At 45.6% G+C, this 21,860-nt stretch overlaps 1 protein-coding gene across 3 annotated transcripts in view; it reads left to right on the forward strand.

Moving 5' to 3' along the window:
- Positions 1-21,860, forward strand: part of robo1 (roundabout, axon guidance receptor, homolog 1 (Drosophila)) — a 218,383-nt gene that overhangs the window by 107,496 nt on the left and 89,027 nt on the right. For all 3 annotated transcript variants that reach the window (XM_070971046.1, XM_070971047.1, XM_070971048.1), the window contains one exon: positions 2,042-2,368. In XM_070971046.1, coding sequence (XP_070827147.1) covers positions 2,042-2,368 — 327 coding nt within the window. The remainder of the gene's footprint in view (positions 1-2,041; positions 2,369-21,860) is intronic.

A 21,860-nucleotide genomic window follows, 5' to 3' on the forward strand; every position in this document is an offset into this window, starting at 1 on the left:
AGAGTGAATGACACACAGGAGCGAAGCAGTTTCAGAATTACAGGGATTTCTGTCTGAGACTTTTTCTTATTTGTCTTGTTGCCACTAAATGGCTATTCACCAACTGATTGGCTTTCGTCTGTTCGCTGCAAATAGAGCGGTTGTTAGTCAACTGGCAGATTTTGAATACGGTGGTCTCTGGCATAAAATCCACAGCGCTGAATCTGTCATATTGCACCATTTTAAGCGCAGGGTCTTATTTAATTATTCTCACCAATAGGCTGAAAAAGTCTGAAAGTAAGTCTTTGTATGACAGAATAACCAGAAGCCTTTCTCATTGTTGCTTACCAAGTAGCTTTATTTTGCAGCCATACATGGCTGCACATGTGCAGCTTCTAAACATGAAACTATATCCCAAAAGAGGAGCTTACACCAATTCTCAAAGGCAAACACTGTGTTTGCTTCAGTCATGTGAGAACAACAGGTGTAGAGGATGCAAAGTCAAGAAGTTTGCCCTGTCATAAATGTCTAGTAATGACTTGAATAGACTTACGATCATGATGTCCTTCATTGGGGTACTGGATTAATTATATTTAATTCACCGTACTACACATTTGCGCTGAAGTGATTAATCTTTCCAGAGAGCTGTCAGCGATTATGCTGACTTTACCTAAAAGATACGGCCACCGTAAGAAGTTGCCTTCTCAGCACCAGATTTCTAGGGTAATGGGGGGGTGGGGGGGGTGGAGGGCAGAGAAATGAAGCAGTGTGACGAGTTCACGGGATGCTGGGTAAATTAATTGCAGGCCTCTGCCTCCAATTAGACCCGACTCTCTTTAATTGGTGCTGAATGGGATCCAAAGGCCCTATGCTGGGAGATATGATGAGCAAAGGAAAACTCTCTCTCTTTCTCTACAAAGACACACACATGCATGCACAGTGTGTGCAGGCACACAATGCATCCACAGCCACCAAGTCCCATCCTTCAGGAATTAACAACAGGAAGCTCATTTGTATGTAAAGCAGGTTCGATAGCCACAGCTGACTGGTCAGAAAGAGCAATAGTAATGGCCTGAGATAGCGCTGGGGTGTGAACCCCCTTGGCACTGCTGTTGGCTGCTGTCTCCCTTCAGCAGTGCAATCTTTGCTCCTTCTTTGTTGCTAAGCTGTGCAGTACATCTGTATCTTATCTGCTATCTCTTAATTTCCTTTTACCTTTAAGTCATACTCTTGTTTACTGTTGCCTCCTTTTCCTCCTTTTTTGCTCTTTGATCTGGGAAATGACAGAGTTGCAGAGCTGGAGCAGTGCTAAGCTTTACAAAAGGAGCTGTTACTGTAATTAAAGGGTGACTTTACTCACAGGTTGGTCGTTTATTTGGTCGTCACTGCTTGCAGGAGTACCTGTTATTGTGCCTTAAAAAAATATGTCTCTTGACTTCCAAATTATATTGTCTGTATGTGAATGTGACACATGTATATGAGTATTTCTTGGTGGGGTGAAGATGCATACTCCAGCACCAATATGCATAAGTTGAGTATTGCGAAAAGCACGAAAGGGTACAATAGGTTGACATTCAAAGAACAGAATTAGACAGAGACGATAAAATGGCCTGAATTTCTCTGATTGTCCTGTAACATGCTGTTTTTATACCATTCAAGATAATGTGCAGCTCACTCCATGTCCCTGACCTTGCAGTCTTCACTGTGTATAAAACACTGACATCTCCTGTTTTTGGGCCTCATTTGCTCCGCTCATTAATTTGACTGCACTGTGAGTCCATCTGCAAAGGCTGAATTAAACAGAAAGACCAGACTCTACTTTGTGCTCTGTTCAACAGATCGCCACCACAGTTGAATGGAATGCTTATTTCTGCTAGGTATTTCAAAGATGCCTGTTATCGGTTGCTAATCAGAGATATTCAGAGTAAGGTATAGTTGTCAAGACACTCCATGACATCTAGCACATTTTAGTTGGTTAAATACGGACTTTAAAGCCCACTGAAAAGGTATAAATCCTTTAAAATTCCTGTCAACTTAAATTTTTTTTGTCATTTCTTCTCAGGATCCCGTCTACGCCAAGAGGACACCCCACCCCGGATTGTGGAGCACCCGTCTGACCTGATTGTTTCCAAAGGGGAGCCCGCCACTCTCAACTGCAAAGCAGAGGGGCGGCCAACCCCAACAGTGGAGTGGTACAAGGATGGAGAGCGGGTGGAAACAGACAGGGACAATCCCCGTTCGCAGCGCATGCTGCTGCCCAGTGGCTCCCTCTTCTTTCTACGCATCGTCCACGGACGACGGAGCAAGCCGGACGAGGGTTCCTACGTCTGCGTCGCCCGCAACTACCTGGGAGAGGCAGTGAGCCACAACGCCTCCCTGGAAGTAGCCAGTAAGTGCAGCATGTCTTCCTATTTCGTCTTCCCCTCTAGTGTGGGTGTGAATGGAGGAGTGTGGGTTGAGATGCAGCTGAATAGCAGGCTCCAGTTTCCTCCAGTGTTTCTGTGCTCAATGTGTTCATTGAGTTGGATAATCTCTTAGGAGATGGGCAGGATGTGTTTGGCCCAGTGGTCTCCGTAGACCTGCGGAGCCTTGGGGGGAGAAGTGGCCTGATCATTCCAGGGTGAGTGCCTCTCTAAAGGGCCCTCGGTAGGTGGTCAGGAGCTACAATGGGAACAAAGCCCTTTCTGTTTTGGCCCCGCTTCTGCTTTTTGTCAGAGGGATAGATATGAGGTTTTATATGGAAAGGAATGCAATCATTGCATCTGTTTAGTCATCTTTTAATGAAGAGCTTTCCCACTCATTTAAATGAAGCATCACAGATTCTTCTTATTGTCTGCTACACTCATGCAACCACAGTCTAGCTTTGATGTTAAGTGGATTTAAGCGTCTTCAGGGTCAACAAGCAGGATTGCAACCATGTTATCAAGGAGTGCATTTGGAGTCAGGAGATATGCAACGCAGGAAGAGAAAATTGTCTTTCTGAACCGTTTAGTCTTTTTTGTGAGGGGTGACCTGTGTTGACAAATTTGTTCCCATGATTATTTAAAGGCTGCTTTCGTTGGTGAGGTCAGCTCTTCAGATATATTATCTCTTTGCTCTCTTGACTCGCTGAGAGTGAAGGCTGAGGAGGAGGAGGGCTCAGATATCAACCGCTCTTCTAGCATGCCCAGAGGCTGTCACCAAGCCGCTCACTGTAATCTAATCAAGATGGGGAAAGAAAGAGTTGTGTGGATGTGTACGTGTGTGAGTGGATGGGGAGTGTGGACGGTTGCAGGGCTGGGCATGAGCTCTCTGAGGGTAATGGTCTTCAGCATGAGGTGTCCCTGCTTGCCGTGTGTTTTCAGATTTAAGCTGTATTAGTGGCGTCTCTGGAGTATACAGATGCGACAACCTGCTCTGCTCTTCAACATTTCCTGTTTTCGGTGTCAGCTAAGTGAAATATAAAGTAAAAAGCATCAGACGAGAGACCTTTACGGGCCTCTTGTTCATACACTGGATTTTTATGGCGTGCTCCATGAGCCCTGCTGTGAAGGTGAGGGTAGAGGTTTCTTTTCAGATGATCAGAGAGGAGATGAGCTGCCGTAATGCAGTGCAGACTACAGGGTGGTGGTCCAGCTGGTGTGCTGTCCTCACGTACCCTGTAGCATTTAATGCTAGCCAAGCCTGTCGACGTTAAAATTACAACTCTGCACAATTCAAATGTAATTATCTAAACTACTTTAGAGGCAAAGTAATTTTATAAAATATGAATATAAAAAAATACAAGAGAGCTCAAGTGTTTGGCACATGCTACAAGTTTCCACAGATCAGAATGCTAAAAATATTCCCCCTAGTAGTAAATGATATACAGTGTTTATTTCAGAGGTGGGTTTTCAAGTAGAAAAACAAGACACTTGGCGGGACTCGCAAGGACCAGAGTACAGAGTAGCGTTGGCTCAGTCTCAACTTTGGGCTGCTTATTCTGTATAAGGTTCAAACAGACCCATAATGACAAGCCACTGCGCTCCAGCCCTCTCTCTCCTCTCGCTCAGCCGGTGTCTCTCGCTCCCCTCTCTGCTGCTCTTGCTTAACTACGTATAATTATGTTGTCGGAGCAACCGGGATGGAACCCTGCCGAAGGAAAAAGGCCGTAGAGAAAGAAAAGGCCCAGACGCACTGAAATTTCTTTACGAGGCTGCGTTTAAACTCCAGAGCGGAGAAACTACAAGCCATAAATCTGACTCATGAGGGCACAGAAGAAGGTTTTAGAGCGTTTTGCATCCCATGTTGTCATTTAAGATGCTTGTCATACCTTAACTGCTGTGAGTCGAGCCTTGTCGACGGGGCGTTTTACTCAGATTCGGAGCAAAGTCGAGGGAACAACCAGGCGTTTAATTTCCAGTCGAACTCCAATGCAGGAAGTGGTGGTTTTAATTGTGTTTACTTTGCCAAGCTCTCCTCCTCTAATGTTTTCACGTTAAAAGCTAAAAACACAACATTTTTTGGAGATGTTATTCTAAGAGCCTGGCTTTTACAGTTTCCCTTACTCACCAGCGATTGTTAACATAATCCAAGTTTCAACAAGTCCTGTTTTGTCAGGCTAGGAGAGCTAACCCAGTTTGTTTGGTTTATCATTAACCACATGTACAGCACAGCCCGCAATCTTTCTATCTGAGATTCTTAACCCAGAGCGTGGGCTAATGCATTTACCATGAATCCTGTTTGCCTTGTGTATTCCAACAAGCTCAAGATAGGATTATTTTCCTATCATGTTATTATTTTCTTTGTATTATGGATGTTTGACGTCAAATAATGAACTTCCTTTGTGCTCAACGGCTGCCAGCCGATAAGGAATCAAGAGGAAGGCCACGTTGACTTTAGTCCTCCGTTGTTACTGAAACTGTGTTTGAAACATTGCGGCCATGTTTTCACCAGACAATCCAAAATCACTAAGAGAGTTACATGGGAACAATGTGTGTGCAGTATGCTGTATATTCTGTGATATGTCACAGTAATTTCCTTTCCCCAGTGCTCTGCGTGAGGCCCTGAGAGGCTCTATGAATAGCTTGTTTCTCTTTTCCTGGATGCGGAGATAGCAAAGTGAGGTAATGGACGGCACACTGCTCCACTTGAGCAGGCGATAACCTCAGGGCCTGCTGTCTAGTGGCCTGGCTGACTGCGCAGTGCTGACCGCACAGGGTTGGCTGTAGGCCTCATATCCACACACACACTCCTCTCTCCAGAGGCAGGGTTTACTTTTTACAGCCACTAACAACAGAAGCAAAGTGATGTTTACTTGAATTTGGTCCACTGCATATAACTCTTTTCAGCCAAGTTTATCGCACAATCGCATTGATCTGGATGCTTCTGTGAAATCTCTGTCACCGCGTGCTGCCAGCTGGTCTCGCTTACTCTCTGATTCGTGGGGGAAGGTTGGGGCTTCGGATGTGTGGAAGGAGGCAGAGTTCATCCTGACAGATTTGGGGCCACGCCTGAGGGTCATCTGCAGAGCGGAGGACAGTTGGCTGGCATGCGCCAGTCTAAAGGCAGCATGGCCACCTCCCACTGATCTGAGGACTTGCCTGTCTCTCATGCAGGAAATCCCATGTAGGACATCTGTTGGCTCTCAAAGACTCTGGGTCTTTACGCTGCCCCCTTCAGCACAACCCCTCCTCTTGACACATAACAACTGAGTTTAGTCCATCTCACATTTCTGCCATCCCCGTCCTGCTCTTTACTCTGCATTATTTCTCCACTGTTGAGAACAAGCCCTATGATTGAAAACAGGGCGTTAAAGGTGGAGGAACAGTAATTATTTATTTTTCAGGGTGTTTGCCTTTCGTTAAATTATTACAAGTGTGCCATTCTAGTGCAGCAGCTCTCTGTTTTCACTGACTCGCTCACACCTCTCCCTCCATTTCTGTTATTTTAACCCCCTTTTTCTGCTCGGCGAATACGAAGGAGTCCTAAACATTAAACGAGTGTATGAGGTGACGGGGAAGAAAAAGGCAGTGAGGTAGAGAGAAAAGAAAACCCAGCACAGAATGAGAGAGCGAGAGCTGAAGGAGAAAAAAAAATCAGGACAGCTAACCCCAGCAGAAGCAGCATTGAGTGTGCTGGCGAGCTGCCAGGGGACTGGAGGCTGAGTGTGTTTCAGCTCTGTGGCAGTTATTTGTCTCAGAGAGGTTCAGAGCAAATTGGTGCAAACGGCACAGCCAGGGTCTGCTTCATGAGTCAACATGCAGCTGAGGCGTGGGCTCCACACCACAGACTCGCCTTGGCCTCCACTCCAATCTGTTTTATGCTGGAATGCAGACCCTTCCGCACTCTCAAAGCCTGGTGGTGTGCGTGTGCGTGGCTGTCAAAACTGACCTCTTTCTCACTAAGAAAACCTTCATGCAGTGTAAAAAGTTCTGCATTGACTTCGAAACAAACGTTTATTGATTAAACAGATTCTTTCAGTTTATCGTGCTCTGAAGAGTTGCTGTGTGTGTGTGTTCAAGGCTACCTCAATCCAGTGCTGTTACTCTTGAAATTACAGTACATGAGAAACAACTGGCTACTATCTAATTAACCCAACCCCCCAAGCACATAGCTGTCAGCGCCATCTTTGTGAAACCTCCGCAGTCTTGAGACGTATTCCATGCATGCATTCCAATTAGTCTTCTATTAATCCATATATGCAGATAGTGATTTTTATCATGCGTGCTGCGTGTGGTCTGTTGAACTTAGCGTATTTAGCACTTCAGGGTGTTTGCATAAATCAATGCAATCCATGTAATTAGACCAGCAGCATCTATTTGCTGCATTTGGTCGATACCTAAATGCTTTTTTCAACGGAGAATTTCTGCGATAGCAACAAGACCTGCATTTCAAAAATGTGCGGCGTGTCTCGTAGCATGCCGTGCTCATTAGTGAACTGGATACATACCTCGAAACTTTAACCACGTTCACTAAAGATGCCTGAGACACACGCTGAAAGATATTGGCTGACATAATTGACCCAAAATGCAGATGTCACTCCCTGCAGTGACAGCTGCCTGGAGTGAAGAGAAAAAAGATACTCTCCCTCAGTCATGTGAAAATGTGTCAAATGTCATAGTGATTTTGGGATTTTTAGAGCATGGTTGTTCACAAACACAAAAGCGTAGCCTCGCCCACACACAGCCCTCCCCCGCCACAACGAATACTGCCGGCTAGATGCGAGGCCAAGTGCTGAAAATGCTCACCACGGGAAAGAGAGCAGCGTAGCAGCGGATAAGAGCCAGAGCCAGGAAGCAGGGCAGCTTTTTAACAGAGTTTTAGGTGCTTTGTGTGGTTTTAAAGCGAACACTGGCACCAAGCCTAAAGAGAATCTCACACCCTGCAGAGTGAGAGAAAGTCGTATGAATGGATTGGTTCATATACAGAATGAAACCATGGAAATCACAAGATCGGGTGAGGCAAGACTTCCTGCATTTGGGGAGTGTGTGAGTGTGTCCCTGTGTGTGTGTGTTTGATTCAATCAATCTGCCAGTGTGTCCACACTGGTCTAGTGAGCAGTGACTAGCAGAGTGTTGTATGAAGGAGGGTGTACATGAGCTAAAGGGGCAGGTGTACAGACATGGGTAAAGGAGCCTGCTCAAAGTCCCATCAATCACTCCATGCTCCACCCGTCTCTGACAGCCCACTGGGCTGGGGAAGACAGGGCAGACACGGCCTCCAAAAGCACCCCAAAACCCCCTTCATCCCTCCTGCTGTTCCTGTTCCTCTTACAGAAAGCAGAGGGCGAAGACAAAGCGGAGCACAGTCCTGCTCTGTATCATCTGCATTATCAGATTGTCACGGTGGAATTTTGGAGGAAATTGAACCATAAATACAGAGCCGTGCTGAATGCTGTACTTTTTAACGGCGACATAAAATACTTCTTCAGACGGCGTAAGCTCGAGTCGGTCCCTTTAGTGTGATAGATATTTGAGTATTAAATATAGAATTGATCTCTCTCTAAAGATAGAGAATGATCCGCTTTGTTTTCGCTGTTCTGATCTCCGCTCAGTGTGTGTTCACGTTGGAAATGGCTGGTCTCTGTTAACAAGGGAGGGAATGCTGACATATGGAGACCACTTTAAGCACTTTCCTCTGTTTCTGCGAAGGCTTTCGCCGTCCATCCATTTCCACACAGTGACGGTGCACAGATACCTCGGGATGTCTTTGAAAAAGCAGAGCTGCTGCACCGCCTTCTGTTTGGGTGCCTGGACACCTCCCTAAACTCCTGTACGTCAGACCTTTTTTTCCCCTCTCTGTCGTCACAGTGACTGCGTATTCATCTCTATGTAATCCTTGCCTCTGGCTGTAGTACAGAACGGGATCATGGGAAAGATGGGAGCAGGGTCCCAGGACACTGAAGTATGATATTAACATTATGAAGTGCTAGACTAAAGCAGATAAGATAGAATGTGTGAGCTCTTGAGTCCAGTGGTCCTGCACCACCACTCAGGAGGACTGCTGATAGCAGAAAACCTTCACTTCCTCCCCTCTTAAAGACAGCTTTATTGTTCGAGTGTGTGCATCTTTTATCAACATGTTTCCATATTTTGTTTGAGGCGTGCTCTTGGCTCTGCTCCACATGTGATAAATGCTCTTGGTGGTAAGCTGTGTGTCAGTGCTTGTGAGAAGCAGATCCTACAGAAAGCAGAGTCAGAGCATGTATGCTGCTGACTCTAATCTCCACTTCTTCTGCGGAGACCTGGGTATTACTCGTGTTGTGAGGCGTAATCTCCTCTTGGTCTGAGCCTCTCCTGTGGCCAGAGAGGCTGTGCGTATGAGTGTTCATGTGTCTGTGAGGTTCGTGCATGCGTTCGTGTGTGCTTGCATTCTGGTGTCTGGTCATATGACGAGGTGTTCTGCTCTGCGGACATGCTCTGGTTATTAAACCTGGGTTAAGCCCTCACTTGAAACCTTCTATCATGCTCCTTGATCCGAGACGATGGAGTTAGGGAGGATTAAGGGGTTTGGAGACGGGAACTTCAGGGATTTTCAGCTAACATTTTGGCAAAGTTAGAAAAATGTGCTCAAGGGCCACAGTCTGTCCACCTTGGGCGAGCCTGCATGGACCTTGTGATGGCCCGTTTTCTTTTCTTGTCTTCACTCTTTACTCCCAAAAGACAGAATACCAATTCGTCACCTATTGATAGTTTTTTAGCAGGCCTCTAGTGCAGACATCTAGCTTAGTTAAAGTACAGCAAGGGGACAAAACAAGAGCAGAGAAATGCCAGACACATACTTGAGAAGCATGCAAAATAAAAAGTCAAGATACGATTTTGAAACACAGAAAACAACGTTCAGTGTATCTGCACATTAGCTCATAACAATGACGTACTAGATTATGGATATTCACATTTATAATGACCTGTGGCGTTATGGATGTACGAATATGACACACATTAGTTTTATCCCTGAAATGGATGGTAGCTGTAAGTTGTTGATGAGTGGGGTTTGTGGAGGTGTTGAGAGGAGGTGTTTTGGTTGAACAACAGTGGCCATAGGAAGACGAACTGGTTCTGCTCAGGTTCAGTGGGCTGATAACACAGGAAACGGTGTCTGGGCCATGACTGTGCTATACCAGCCTTCATCTGATCTATGTTCCCTTTCGAACATGCTATCCTCTCTTCCCCTCTCCTCTCTATTTCTGTTTCTCCCTCCGCCTTTTCCCCACCGTGTTGCCTTCTCTCTCTCAGTCTCCTGTGAATTGATAGACAGAAAACAACGAGATAGACAGGGTTTATTTCCAAGGCCCTTGCGAAAGAGATGGGATGGGTAAAAAGACATCTGAAATTTTAGCAGAGTTGTAGCATGTTGCTGAGCCTGGAGCAAGACAGACAGGAAGAGCTGATGAGCTAAGCAGTGGACCCAAACACTGATAACGATCTGCCTTGTGCTATCCGACTACAAATGAAAGGAAAGTCTGCTTGCTGCTGACTACGGATAGTCTCAGCCGCGCCATCCGTCAATGACAAATGCAAACGGGGCATACATGATGGAATTCAGTTGTCATCTAATTGTCCTTGGTTGCCGTGGGAGCTAATCTGATCATTAAAGCAACAATTGAGGGAAAATGAGTTTGTCCTTGTCGTGTCACGGACACAAGGGTGCGTCCAAAAATACGAGTGCGAGTCGTGGCTCATTGTCACGGCGTAGATCTTATGCGAGCTTTCTGTTATCCTGAGCTTTCTGTAATGCTAGCAGGCCATTTCTAAGCCCAAGATATTCAGCACACTAAGTCTCACGTTACAAATGAAGGGATTGACTCCATTACCACAGTAATGACGCACTAATGACAAAAGACATAAAAAGAAAGGGATGAACCATCAACCAGTAGTGAACACAACTGAAAGTATGCAGCTCATATCTTTTGTTCTCACTTGTTTAAGCATCTGTTTCATCATATTAACTTCAAGAATGTTGTTTATGCACCTCAGGCTTAACTACATGTGCGGGTACATAATCGTCCTCAGTGGAGTGTATGTAAACATGTACAATAGTCTAATTAGGCCCATAAAGAGGAGGGCGGCTCGGCTGAGCGATGAATAGAACAGATACACTCTCACCTCTTCTTTGTGCCTGCGTGACCTTTCTAAACAGGGTGTGGCAAGGACACAAAAGGATCTCCATGTAACCATATCCTGCAAAGAGTCGCATAAAAGACAGACAGGGGGACGTCATGTGTAAAAGGAGAAAAATGGAGAGGATCCATTCAGGATTCAAACAGTAGTCCGTTGCTGTGGGTAAGTTTGAAATAGCTGACATCTGACTCAGTGAGGCCCGGTATTGTATGACCACGGTGCTGCTGTTAGGCTCGGGGGTGACATTTCTATTCTCCCTTCCAGACCTCTCTCCCTCTCTGTCGTGCACTGGTATCAGATTCTAATCTGTCAGTGGTGCCTCAGCTCCATTTGGCCGATTGGCTCCCATCTGATGGATGGGATAGAAAGCCCTTCAGTGACCAGGTGGGACATGGCAAGTCATTTTCCCAGAGTTCTTCACTTCCCTCAAAATAGCTTACTCACCTATGCCACTTTAGTCTTGTACAACCATGACTCCAAAAGAGTTTATGTAAAACATAAATTATACAGAAATTGATCATTTGCTAAATCTTTTTGACAGATACATCAACTTCATCCGTTGTGTAAATATCTGCTGATTCTGAGTTTGATTCCAGCAACACGCTTCAAACAAGTTGGGACAGGAGCAACAAAGGGTTGGCAAAGATGTGGAACGCTCCAAAAACACCTGTTTGGAACATTCCACAGGTAAACAGGTTGATTGGTAACAGGTGATAGCATCGTGATTGGGTGTAAAAGGGGCATCCTGGAAAGGCTCAGTCGTTCACAAGCGAGGGTGGAGCGAGGTTCACCACTTGGTGAACACATGATTGTACAAAGGATTTTACTAGATGAGCTCAGGAACACTTCAGGAAGCTGTTGTCAGTAAACACAGTCTGTTTTCAAATGACGGCATTCTGTTTTTTTTTCCGAGAGTCCCACCTTTTTTGGAATCGGGTTGTCCTTCTAGGGCAGCAGTACTCGCTGATAAGGTCAGACATTACTCGCCACTTCCCCTCCAGCCTTATAACGTAACCTCTAGAGCCTCTGGACTCAGTGAGCATCATGCCGGCAATCACGATGTGGTAGCAGATGATCTCGGGACCTGGCCTTTGCATCCAGTCTCGTTTTTCCCTGCCAATGGGATTAGTGGAGAGTGCCGACTCTGCAGGTGGAGCTGTAAGTTAATTTGCCCCACTGTTTGGAGCTATAATAGCTTATTGATTGCCTGACAGAGATGCAAGAAGCAGCATGGAAGGGCACAGAGAGGGTAGAGAATAAGTTAATCATCGCTCAGTGTGTTGCCAGGATTTAATCACATTACCCAAGGTTCACCACTGCCATGTAAATTCATTTTCAACCTTCAGAGTTGAAGCGACTGCTCTGAGAAAGAGGGGACCCTGCTGATTTCCTGAAACCTTCCCTCAGCTGCGGTCTGGTCTCCGTCGGCCTGGTGCTCCCTGCCCGGCTCCCGCCTCAATCCTGTGGGATGCAGGCTCCCTGCCCAGGGGCCCAGCTTAATTCATGCTAAGCTGTCGGGGTAATTTTAACTATACTACCCAGTGGTGACCTCCATCTGCTGTAGTGCTGCTCCAGTTGTCTGAAAAACACCAGCCTGGCCTCCATGATTCAGACCATAACTCCCAGACAGCTGTTTGGACCATCGTTCATTTCTTCCACTACTCTTTCCCAAGCTAAAGTGCTCCTGTGCAGTGTGTGTGTGTGTGTGTGTGTGTGCGGTATGAGCAGGAAGGTGTGTGTGTGTGTGTGTGTGTGTGTGTGTGTGTGTGTGTGTGTGTGTGTGTGTGTGTGTGTGTGTGTGTGTGTGTACGGTATGAGCAGGAAGGTGTGTGTGTGTGTGTGTGTGTGTGTGTGTGTGTGTGTGTGTGTGTGTGTGTGTGTACGGTATGAGCAGGAAGGTGTGTGTGTGTGTGTGTGTGTGTGTGTGTGTGTGTGTGTGTGTGTGTGTGTGTGTGTGTGTGTGTGTGTGTGTGTGTGCGCGTTTCTCAGAGGAACTCTGGCCCATTAGCGCTGCCATCATATACACATTCTCACTACGGCTGGTTACCTGGAAACTGCACATACTGCTTTTATTTGACGGGTGGCCCTCTAGCTGCCAGCACAGATTGAGAGAACTCTCCCCGACTTTAACAGCTTCAAGCAAAGCCGCCATTAGCACTGCTCAACATCACGGCTGGACTGTAGCAGAGCTGAGTCAGTTTTAACCCTGCCAGCCGGGACTGATTGTGCTATCATTTAGGCACAAAACATGCTGCTTCCATGCTTAGTCTCAAGGTTCTGTGCGGGTATCGCATTGGCTTGTGTTTACACAGAAATCAGCAGAACCAGGTTCAGCAGTGGTCGGAGTTTGCCCATGCTTCAGCCTGCCTTCTGTCAATCTGTCTGCACCCGAACGCTCAGCTAACCAAAAGCAAAACAATGGCACGGAGAGGAGAGAGGTGAAAGAGTGAGATAGTGTAAACACAGAGGAAGAGAAATGTTGACCTTGCACCCCGTCACATACACCCACTGTCACTGACCCGATGGCCGAATTCCTCTCTGGCAACAACAGCAGCAACATCTGGCACCAGTGTCCACCTTAACCCAGATCTAAACCTCATCAGGTCTCCTCACCAGCGGGACTACAGGTACAACACGTAGATTACTCTCTCGTCAGAAAAGCCTTGATGTGGTTTAAAATAATTGCGAGGAGTCTGGTGCTCGGAGATCAAACGCGCAGAAGGAGCGATGGGAAGCAACAACAAAGACAGGGATAAATTGTTGAATAGAAAATAGCGGACGAGCTGCAATTAAGCTTGGTATGAGAGAGTAGATGGAGGTGGCTCCAGTTGGACGGAGAGCCTCTCTTGGCTCGACGGAGGAAGATAAGGGGACAGGTGGTGTTCTGTTCTCTCAAAGATCTCCGACAGCTGGCAACTCTCTTGCTATACGCGTGCTGCCACAGAATGTATGCGTGCGTGTCCCTGAGAGTGTGATATGCCTGTTTGTGTGACATTTGTTTGTGAGTGCGTGTGTGTTTATAGCTACATGTGCCTGCATTTGGTGGTTGTTTGAGCACTTGCCAGCTGAGATATCTCCCTAAAGTCAGCCTCAACTCTCATACCTAGGCTCTTTTTTGTAGCTTCCTTGTTCTTTTTTTTTTCCCCTGCTCGCTGGCAGCTCTGTGGCATCGGGCCATTTTATACCAGTCTGATCCACTTGAATATTTTTCTTCCTCTGTGTTATGGCCTCAGTGTGTAGCAATAATCTGTGAATGCCTAGCAGGTTGATTCCTGTTCTGACCCAGTTCAGACTTAAGGAGTGGTCTTTTCATGTCACTCAGTCTGATGTTTGCGTTGTCTGTTGCTTGCTTACCTGCCTCCCAGCCTTTTTCTGTGACTTTGGATTTCACCTCTGCCACGATACTAAAGACTAATGTTAATATTTCTGTCATGACTGCAGATCTTGCATATTATATCGACTATCAAATTGCTCTAAAACTGACAAATAGCACACTTAGCATTTCCTATTCTGGTCTAAAAGTTCTGGGTATTTGATTGTGTTAAGTTTGCTTTTCTCATAAAACTTGATTTCATGACCAATGAACACTTTTCCATGCAAAGCAGATGCCGGGATAACAAATGAGCCAAAACAGAAGGGACTTAAAATTCCTCTGTGTTGGTCTGGCAGGATGTAGCGTTCATGTACTCTGGTTAGTTCAGAGTCCTTTACTGTGTTGGCTTTGGGCTCGTTCCACATCCAGCTTTGTGTTTGATCGGGGCGGTGGAGTGGTAGCCACTGAGAAGAGCTCGTGTCATCTCAGTGGCCGACTGCTTTTGTTTGCAGAAAAGAAAAGAGATGGTACTAAATGGGCCAGAGGCGGTTATTTGCTGCTGGCAAACAGACACTGTCCTCGGTGGTGAAGCACTCAGTTGCCACTGTGGGCTGACAGCTGGCTTTCACCCCTTGGCTCAGCGGAGTTTGCTCACAATGCAAGTTGCTCTTAAATGTAATTCGTGCTCTTAAACTCTGCGTGGCCATCGCGCTCTGGTGGACGCTCAGAATAGAGATTTCCCTCCAGCGCCGCTTTCGGTCAGCAGAATTGGAATCCATTTCTTAGACCATTATTGATTGATGTCAACTGTTATAAGTGCTCTCTTTTTTCTCCGTGTTGTACCAGCGGTTTCTTTGAAGTTGCCATGATTCCTTTCAGCTTCCCACCTTCAATGGACCAGTTGGCCTGCACCTGATCCATTGATGTTTCACGGCCCAGAGGTCACCTTTACGGCGGGGGAACTTTTTCATATGCAAAAATAAATGACGCTGTTTTAAGATGAAAGAGCTCCGTTCGCCAGCACCATCTGTATTCACTCTCCACCTTTCTCTGTATATGTTATTCCCCACCTGTCTTGGTTACAAGTTATAGCCTCCACCTCATATAAATCACAGTGATGGGAATGTATTCCTGATCTAATCAGCTGTTAAAGTAGTCCCGTAATGACATTGAATATCCCTTCAAGACCATAATTACACTTACCTTCAGCCCATCGGCCACACATAAGTCATCATTTATGCACATTGACTCTTTCAACAGTCTTGTCAGCTTATTCCCTCTGAAATGTGCACCTCATCAGGTGTGAAGCTCTTGTAATTACCAGTTGTTGAGACAATTCTGCAAATCAATAATTTCTAATTGCTTGGGGTGGTTCACACACACACCCCCACCACTTCATGCAAATTGTTTTGGGGGCTTTTTTGGATGTAGTGAAGAAACAGTTACGCTTGTGTAGTTTAATTATTCACGCACCGGTTAGCACCGAGATTCACTGTTCAGTGTCTCCTCCCGTGCTGGAGGCATGTGTTCGTTATCCGTCCTTCCTACGAGTGGCAACGCTATTTTCTGGAAAATAGCTGAGGAAAAAAAGCAGCGCTGCAAGAACAAGTCCTTTGCAATGACTAGATCACACACTGCTTCCACTCTTTTTTGATTCACTTTGCCACAAAAAGAATTTCTGCTGCAGTACTTTCAAGCTTGAATTGTATCAGAAAATATGGTTTCCTTTCATCCCGCATAAGATTCCAGCTATTTCCCCTCAGGCGAAGCCACATAAAGCCAGCTCTGTCCTCCAGACACACGGACGTTATTATAGCTGTCCTCATATGACTATAAATATATTCATTTTGAACATCAACTGTTATTCATCTTGACCATAAAGTTGTAAAGAGTCCTGTAAAATTCACTTTGGCATGTACTCCAGGACTCAAGGGAAATGTCAGCAATGACTTTTTGTGATACAGAACTGCACATTTAAGTCTGTGCACACGAATTACGACAGTGTACATGTCACAATGTGTCAGTCATATGGTGGTGTCACAGTTTTTGCAGAAATCCAGTTTCCCTCCTGCAAATGAGTGTAACCATGGGCAGCGTGTCATTTCAGTGTTTTTGTACATTTATGTGTGAATTTGATTCCAAAGGTTCAAATGCCAGATTGTTGTTTCCAGACTTGGTAAAAACAGCAAGTCTGTCCAATTGCAAGACAGGCACACGTTAGAGGGTGCCAGGATATTCCCAAGAGAGGTGAAAAATCAGAGAGGCTGGTCAGAGGGAGAGAAAATCTCAGCCAAGTTCTCAGCAGACAGCTTTTTTGTCTCACGTTGTCTGGAAACTGTCACAGGAGAAGGGATCAAGGTGACCATTTCATCCATTCCAAACAAGCCTGGAGCCCGTGGCCATTGGCCGCTCCTTCCTGAAGGCAGGCGGAGCGGAGCATAAACCCTTAATGCAGGTTTTAAACAAACAGTCTGGCGAGGACACTGTGTGTGGCTTTTCTGTTCAGATGCCCCTGTCTTCCTCCCTGTGACTCTCTGAGCAGCGCCGTATCCGTCTGATTTATCTGTGCAAGGTGAGATAAGACTCTCCCTCTGCTCGTCTGTTAATCCTCTCAGCCACAGATGCAGAACGAGCATCTGTCCGGCTTTTAGGCAAGGTTTGCTGGGTGGAAATGATAGACTGGACATTAAATGCACACCTGTATTACCTCGAGAATCTGGCTTTTTGTGAGGAATTCGGTTTTATCTTAACAGGCTTGCCATTGGTCACTGGGTTTTGGAAGGTCTTTGAGCAGACAGGCAACGTCGGCGGATTTAATACATTTCAAGTCGAGGATTATCACTCTATTTTCCAAATGTGGAATTTTAATAGAATTGTTTTTCCAACTTAAGATGGTCGTTTGCAGATGATTCTTCTCTTCAGCGAACCCAGATGTTGCACAATGAGACTGTTTTTCACTTTAGAGCTGCAACCTCTGCAAAACAGGACAGAATACAGTTTGGGGGTCACAAAAATTCTTCATCATAGTTATGAAAACTCATGGAATATTAAATCTGAGCCATGACGAGAACCCTGTCACAAGGTGCACAACACAATGCCTCATCGTCTGCGTCTTCCATGCAGAAATCATCGTTCCTCTCCTCCTATATCTCCACGTGATCTGCAGCGAGTGCTTATAGTCGCTAAGTACTGCAGGGACCATATTCATCAGTCAGCTTTGATGTTAAGTTAAAAGACTGTTCTGGTGCTCTCCTGTAGAACTAAGTTAAACAGATGCTCACTTTGGGGTTTTTTTTGCCAATGATCACAAGTGAGTTTGTGGAACAAAGTGAGACGAATGAGACCCGAGGGAACATCTTTCAGCAGGGGTGTGTGTGTGTGTGTGTGTGTGTGTGTGTGAGAGAGAGAGAGAGAGTGTGAGTGCCCCAAGTGTGTGTGCGCGCTCTGGATGTATGGACAGACACCAGATGAAACCGATTTATATCCTCGACACGTCTGTATTCATCAGGGAGCTTCAGCATCACTCTGTCCTGCTGACAGCATTGGCTTGTAATTGGCTGACTGACTGAGTGCCTCCTCTATTGGTCCACGCCAAAAACGTTTAACTCCGATATGGACAATGCCACAGTCTGGCCCTTGGGTCAGCAACAGCGAGACATGGACAGCAATCGGTAGTCAACTTAGAAAGAGAATAAAAATGACTCATATTTCATGGACTGCTCTTCACCCACCATGCACGCTGCATCGCTGAACTACAGCAGTTGCCCTCAGCTGGCCGTTTTTAACAAATATTATTTCTTTGTTCCTGATCCAAAGAAGTGTCATCACCACATTTGCCAAAATTACAGGGATTGGCGTTGGGATAATGAAATTTTGTTGTGCTGCGCGTATCGCTCAGGCTGGAATTACACTTTGGGTGATGAGTGAAGGTAGATGGACGCAGTGCGTTAATAGTGTACAGCTGGAGAGCATAAAACTAGCTGTATGTCATCAAGGTAATCAAATGAACTGAGCTATCAAGCAGAGTTTTAATGAAATACTCTGAGTGATCCCCAGTTCACAAATACAGCGCCGCTTTCCAAGATGCTTCATTTATTTACGGGAGCCAAGCGCGTGCTGAGAGCGACTTCGTGATTAGAAAGCATCGCAAACGTGACACAACCAGGTGCAGGTCCGTTCGTTCTCACAAACCCGCGCACCTGCGCGTGGACAGCATCGGGGACGAAGCGAGGAAGTTTCATAGACAAAGTACATACTGTTCAGTAGTGGAAATGGAGGCTCTTCAGCAGCATCTCTTTGATGTAGTAGACAAAAAGCAGGGATAGTGTCCCTGAAGAGCACTTATGTTCAGGATACATCCCTCCCTCTCTGAGCCTCAGCTGCTATCATTTTAAAAGCTGGGTTTTTACTGTACAGTAACAACCATTTATATGATAATGCTCCAGGGGTATATAAACCACTAACGCTACCATGTATTCCACTCTTTCCACTCTTTCTCCCTCAGTGTGGTGCCTATCATTATACTGTGCATACTGGCACAGAACTGAATGCTAAGCGAGTGATAAGAATAAATGGAGTGGGTTTCAGTTTCCAGACATTACTGGTCTTGCCGTCCTCTGTGTTTTTTTCTGCAGCAGTGTGGTCTCGGTGATCAGCCTCCGCTTGGCGCTTGCTGGTGACTGGTATCTGTCAGCGAGAGAGTTGGAGGTCCTCAGCCTCCCTTCTCTTTGACCTCCCTCCTTGCACCTTTAATCCCGTCTGTCTCTGTTTATAAACTTTATACATTTGGACAGCCGGTGTGGGGAGGTTTGGGGGCAAAGGGACTTTTTTTCTTTTATCGTCCTGAGCCCCACTTCCCCACTTCCCAGCCAGCGGGGAGAGACACTCCAAGGGCTTAAAAATAATCACTCACTGTTTTCAGTGAGGGGCTTTCTAATTGAGCCCGGACTGACCCCTGAATGTGACCGTGCTCTCTGGTTTCCATCCCAGCACTTGATTGAAATGGGAAAAGTAGACAGAGATTCAGCTCATTCTTATTTATTTATGTTTGGTCGTCCCCTGTTTTGCATGGCCCAGCGGTGGATTAGCACTCTATAGATGGATCCGCAGTGGAGGGGCCCCACTTCCCTGACACACTCAGGGGGGCTGGAATGTGCAACACACCGCCAGGACTAATGGTGTTTGAGAGGGGGGCGGTATGAGCTGTCTACCTCGATACACCACTTTACTGTGCGGGGAGCTGTGCACGCTGCATTTCTCCAGTTGCCGGCCTCACAATGTGTTGTACCTCTGGCTCTGAAGTACACAGGTTTGAAATTTGGCCCTGAAGAGCAGCAGCATTATAGAAATCACAGCAGGCAACGTGCAATCTGACTTTTGACACCGGCCAGAAAACGGACACTTTCAGGCCTGTGAAAAAGACCTCTCGTAAACAATGTTGACAGCATGCTTGTGTACGAGGAAGTGCGAGCAGGATGCAGGATCTTTGTAGGTTAAACACATGTCATGGCCACAACAGTGTGTCCATTTATTCTAGTTTTACACGCTGCATGCTGTCAAACTCTGACCGACAGCTAAATCTGCTGGCTTATATTAGAACTAAGCCACTGTGTAATTGAATATTAGTTAAATCCTCGCCATACTACTGAGATTTGACCTAAAAAACAAACAAACCTGTAATTGGAGTACAGTGCCCCCCCTCAGGCATCACAGTTGGCCTTCTGCAATTGTATTTATCTTAATTTAATTAGGCTATTTTTCTCATTCTGTGGAGGTTTTTCTCAAGGACAGACTATTGTGCTTAGATTTTTAGTGCATTTAGAAGGTGGTTGCATTGTTTTTAATGTCAATTTGACAGCACCTTTTAAGTTGGTATGAATCTAAAATTGTGCAGAAATCATGTGGCATCATTAGCTCCTTGCCTTTGAAAATCTCCGCGCACAGCGTACAGCTGTGTATAAATAAAATATCAGGACAGGCTTTGTTCATCTTCATTTCGTATTGGTTCGGCCGGCTGTTGTGCTACTTTAAAAAAAGCTCTTCGCTGTAATAAGGACAAAGTAAGAAGTACTGTTATTAGAGCTGAAGTTAAGTGAGGAAACAGGAGAGAATTGGTGCCATGTTTTAGAATCTGTGGAGAGTTATGCTGACATCCTCTATGCATAATGTACTTTACAGTGAGCCCCCTGATTAATGCAGAGGAGTATTTAAGTGGCGCCAGGAGGACATAAGCTGAGACGGTGGAGTTGTTTGATAAAACATCTCTAATTAAAATCTGTGTTTTCTCTCCGTTGTTCTTTGTATATATTATCTGTATTTTACTGAGCTCTCTCGGGATCAAGATAAATTGCATTAATTAAGTTCGGCTCCAAATGAGCCATTTTTCTGTGTTTAGTAATATTTGTTGCTGTGGATTGCCGCGCGTGCTAATTGAATGGCTTGTTAACTAGGTAACAGCCAGGAGACTTCAAAAAGCCCATCTGCATCCCTCAGTTGCGTCTCCACATCACATTTGCCATGCAGATGTCTGCTGCAACTGTTCAGCTTTGTCCTCTGTTGATCTGTGGAGATGTTTGTCCTTCAGGGGTGCACTGGGAGCTGTGCAGCAAAAACACAGGTCAGCGGTCTGACCGTCCCTCTGGAAGCAGCCACAGTATACAGGAGACAGCGAAGGAGAGGCAATGCTATTATCTACCCCCATGATGGTAGCAAGGCTTTTTTTAATCGTCTTTCATTGTGTGCCCTGGAGCTCAGTGTGTTTTCCCTGTAGATGCTTCTCCCATTGCAGCCTCACAGTCACCCTCTCACTCTATTCTCCAAACCACTCTGCAGTAAAATTAGATTTTATGATTTTTGGGTCATTGCAGCTTCCTGAGTACTGTATACCAGGGATGCATAAAAAGTTCTGGATACTTTGTTCGAAACCACCACAATGTGTGAGCAGTAAGTTTAGAAATGACAGCATGAAGTACTGTAGTTCTGCTCTTTTTATTTTTGCTCTGTTTTTCAGAGGCGCAATTTACCACATCCATGTTTTTAATTTTTAATGCCACAGCATTTGGAAAATGTGAAAGATGGATAGAGTTTAAATGACAAAGTGCATTTTTAAGAAATAATTAAAGAAGCTGACAAACAAACAGCAACTGAAATGTCTGGCACTGACCCCTTGATAGTAATTTCTAGGCGGGAGAGGAGAGAACGGACATGATGGATGTATGGGCAGACTCATCTTAGCGCTCTCAGCAGGGGTGCCACTTAAAGCAGGCCACTTAGTAACTTACACAGGAAGGAAGGACATGACTATTTTTTTCTCCACACAGCCTGTTGTTTACAAAATCTGAATGCCAGATCTCCATCTGTTCAAGCCAAATTACAGCAGTGCTGTGCATAATTCCCCTGCGTTCAGAGAGATTTTCATTCTGTATATCATCATTGGATAGATCGTAGTGAATATAGAATACGCATAAATATGCAACACACAGTAGACGTGAAAGTCTGGTTAGTAATTGTCAAAAATCAGCCTAAAGAATGGGAAAACAGCATTTTTTCTGCGTGTAATTGTGGGCTGTTTTCTCTCTGTCTTCATTTTCTCTCTCTGGCTCAGCATCTCTCAGGACTCTCTCTGCCCGGGCAGTGGTAGAGTTGACATTTACCCCTCCTGTAGACAAAGAGCGCTGGCAGACTGAATGGGGAATGGAGGGAGTAGCCGGCAACTCCGGGGCACAGGCCAGATGGATTAACTTGAAAGGCATGGCATTGTAAACCAAATTCAAATTAATCCCTTTTTTGTGTCCCTTGATGGAACAATGGTTCTTTCCTGGGCCTCAGAGAGACATTGACGCTGAAGGGAGAGTCAGGCCTTCACCATATCCGACAGTCTATTCACATCACTGCTCTCAATTACCTGCCACAGGAATAAGGCACTTTCTCAACACTGGAAAAATTACCTCTCTTGTAATGCAATTCAAGGCAGGACCCATGAACTGAAT

Source organism: Chaetodon trifascialis, chromosome 9, assembly GCF_039877785.1.
Source record: "Chaetodon trifascialis isolate fChaTrf1 chromosome 9, fChaTrf1.hap1, whole genome shotgun sequence".
In the NCBI taxonomy this organism is placed as follows: domain Eukaryota; kingdom Metazoa; phylum Chordata; class Actinopteri; order Chaetodontiformes; family Chaetodontidae; genus Chaetodon; species Chaetodon trifascialis.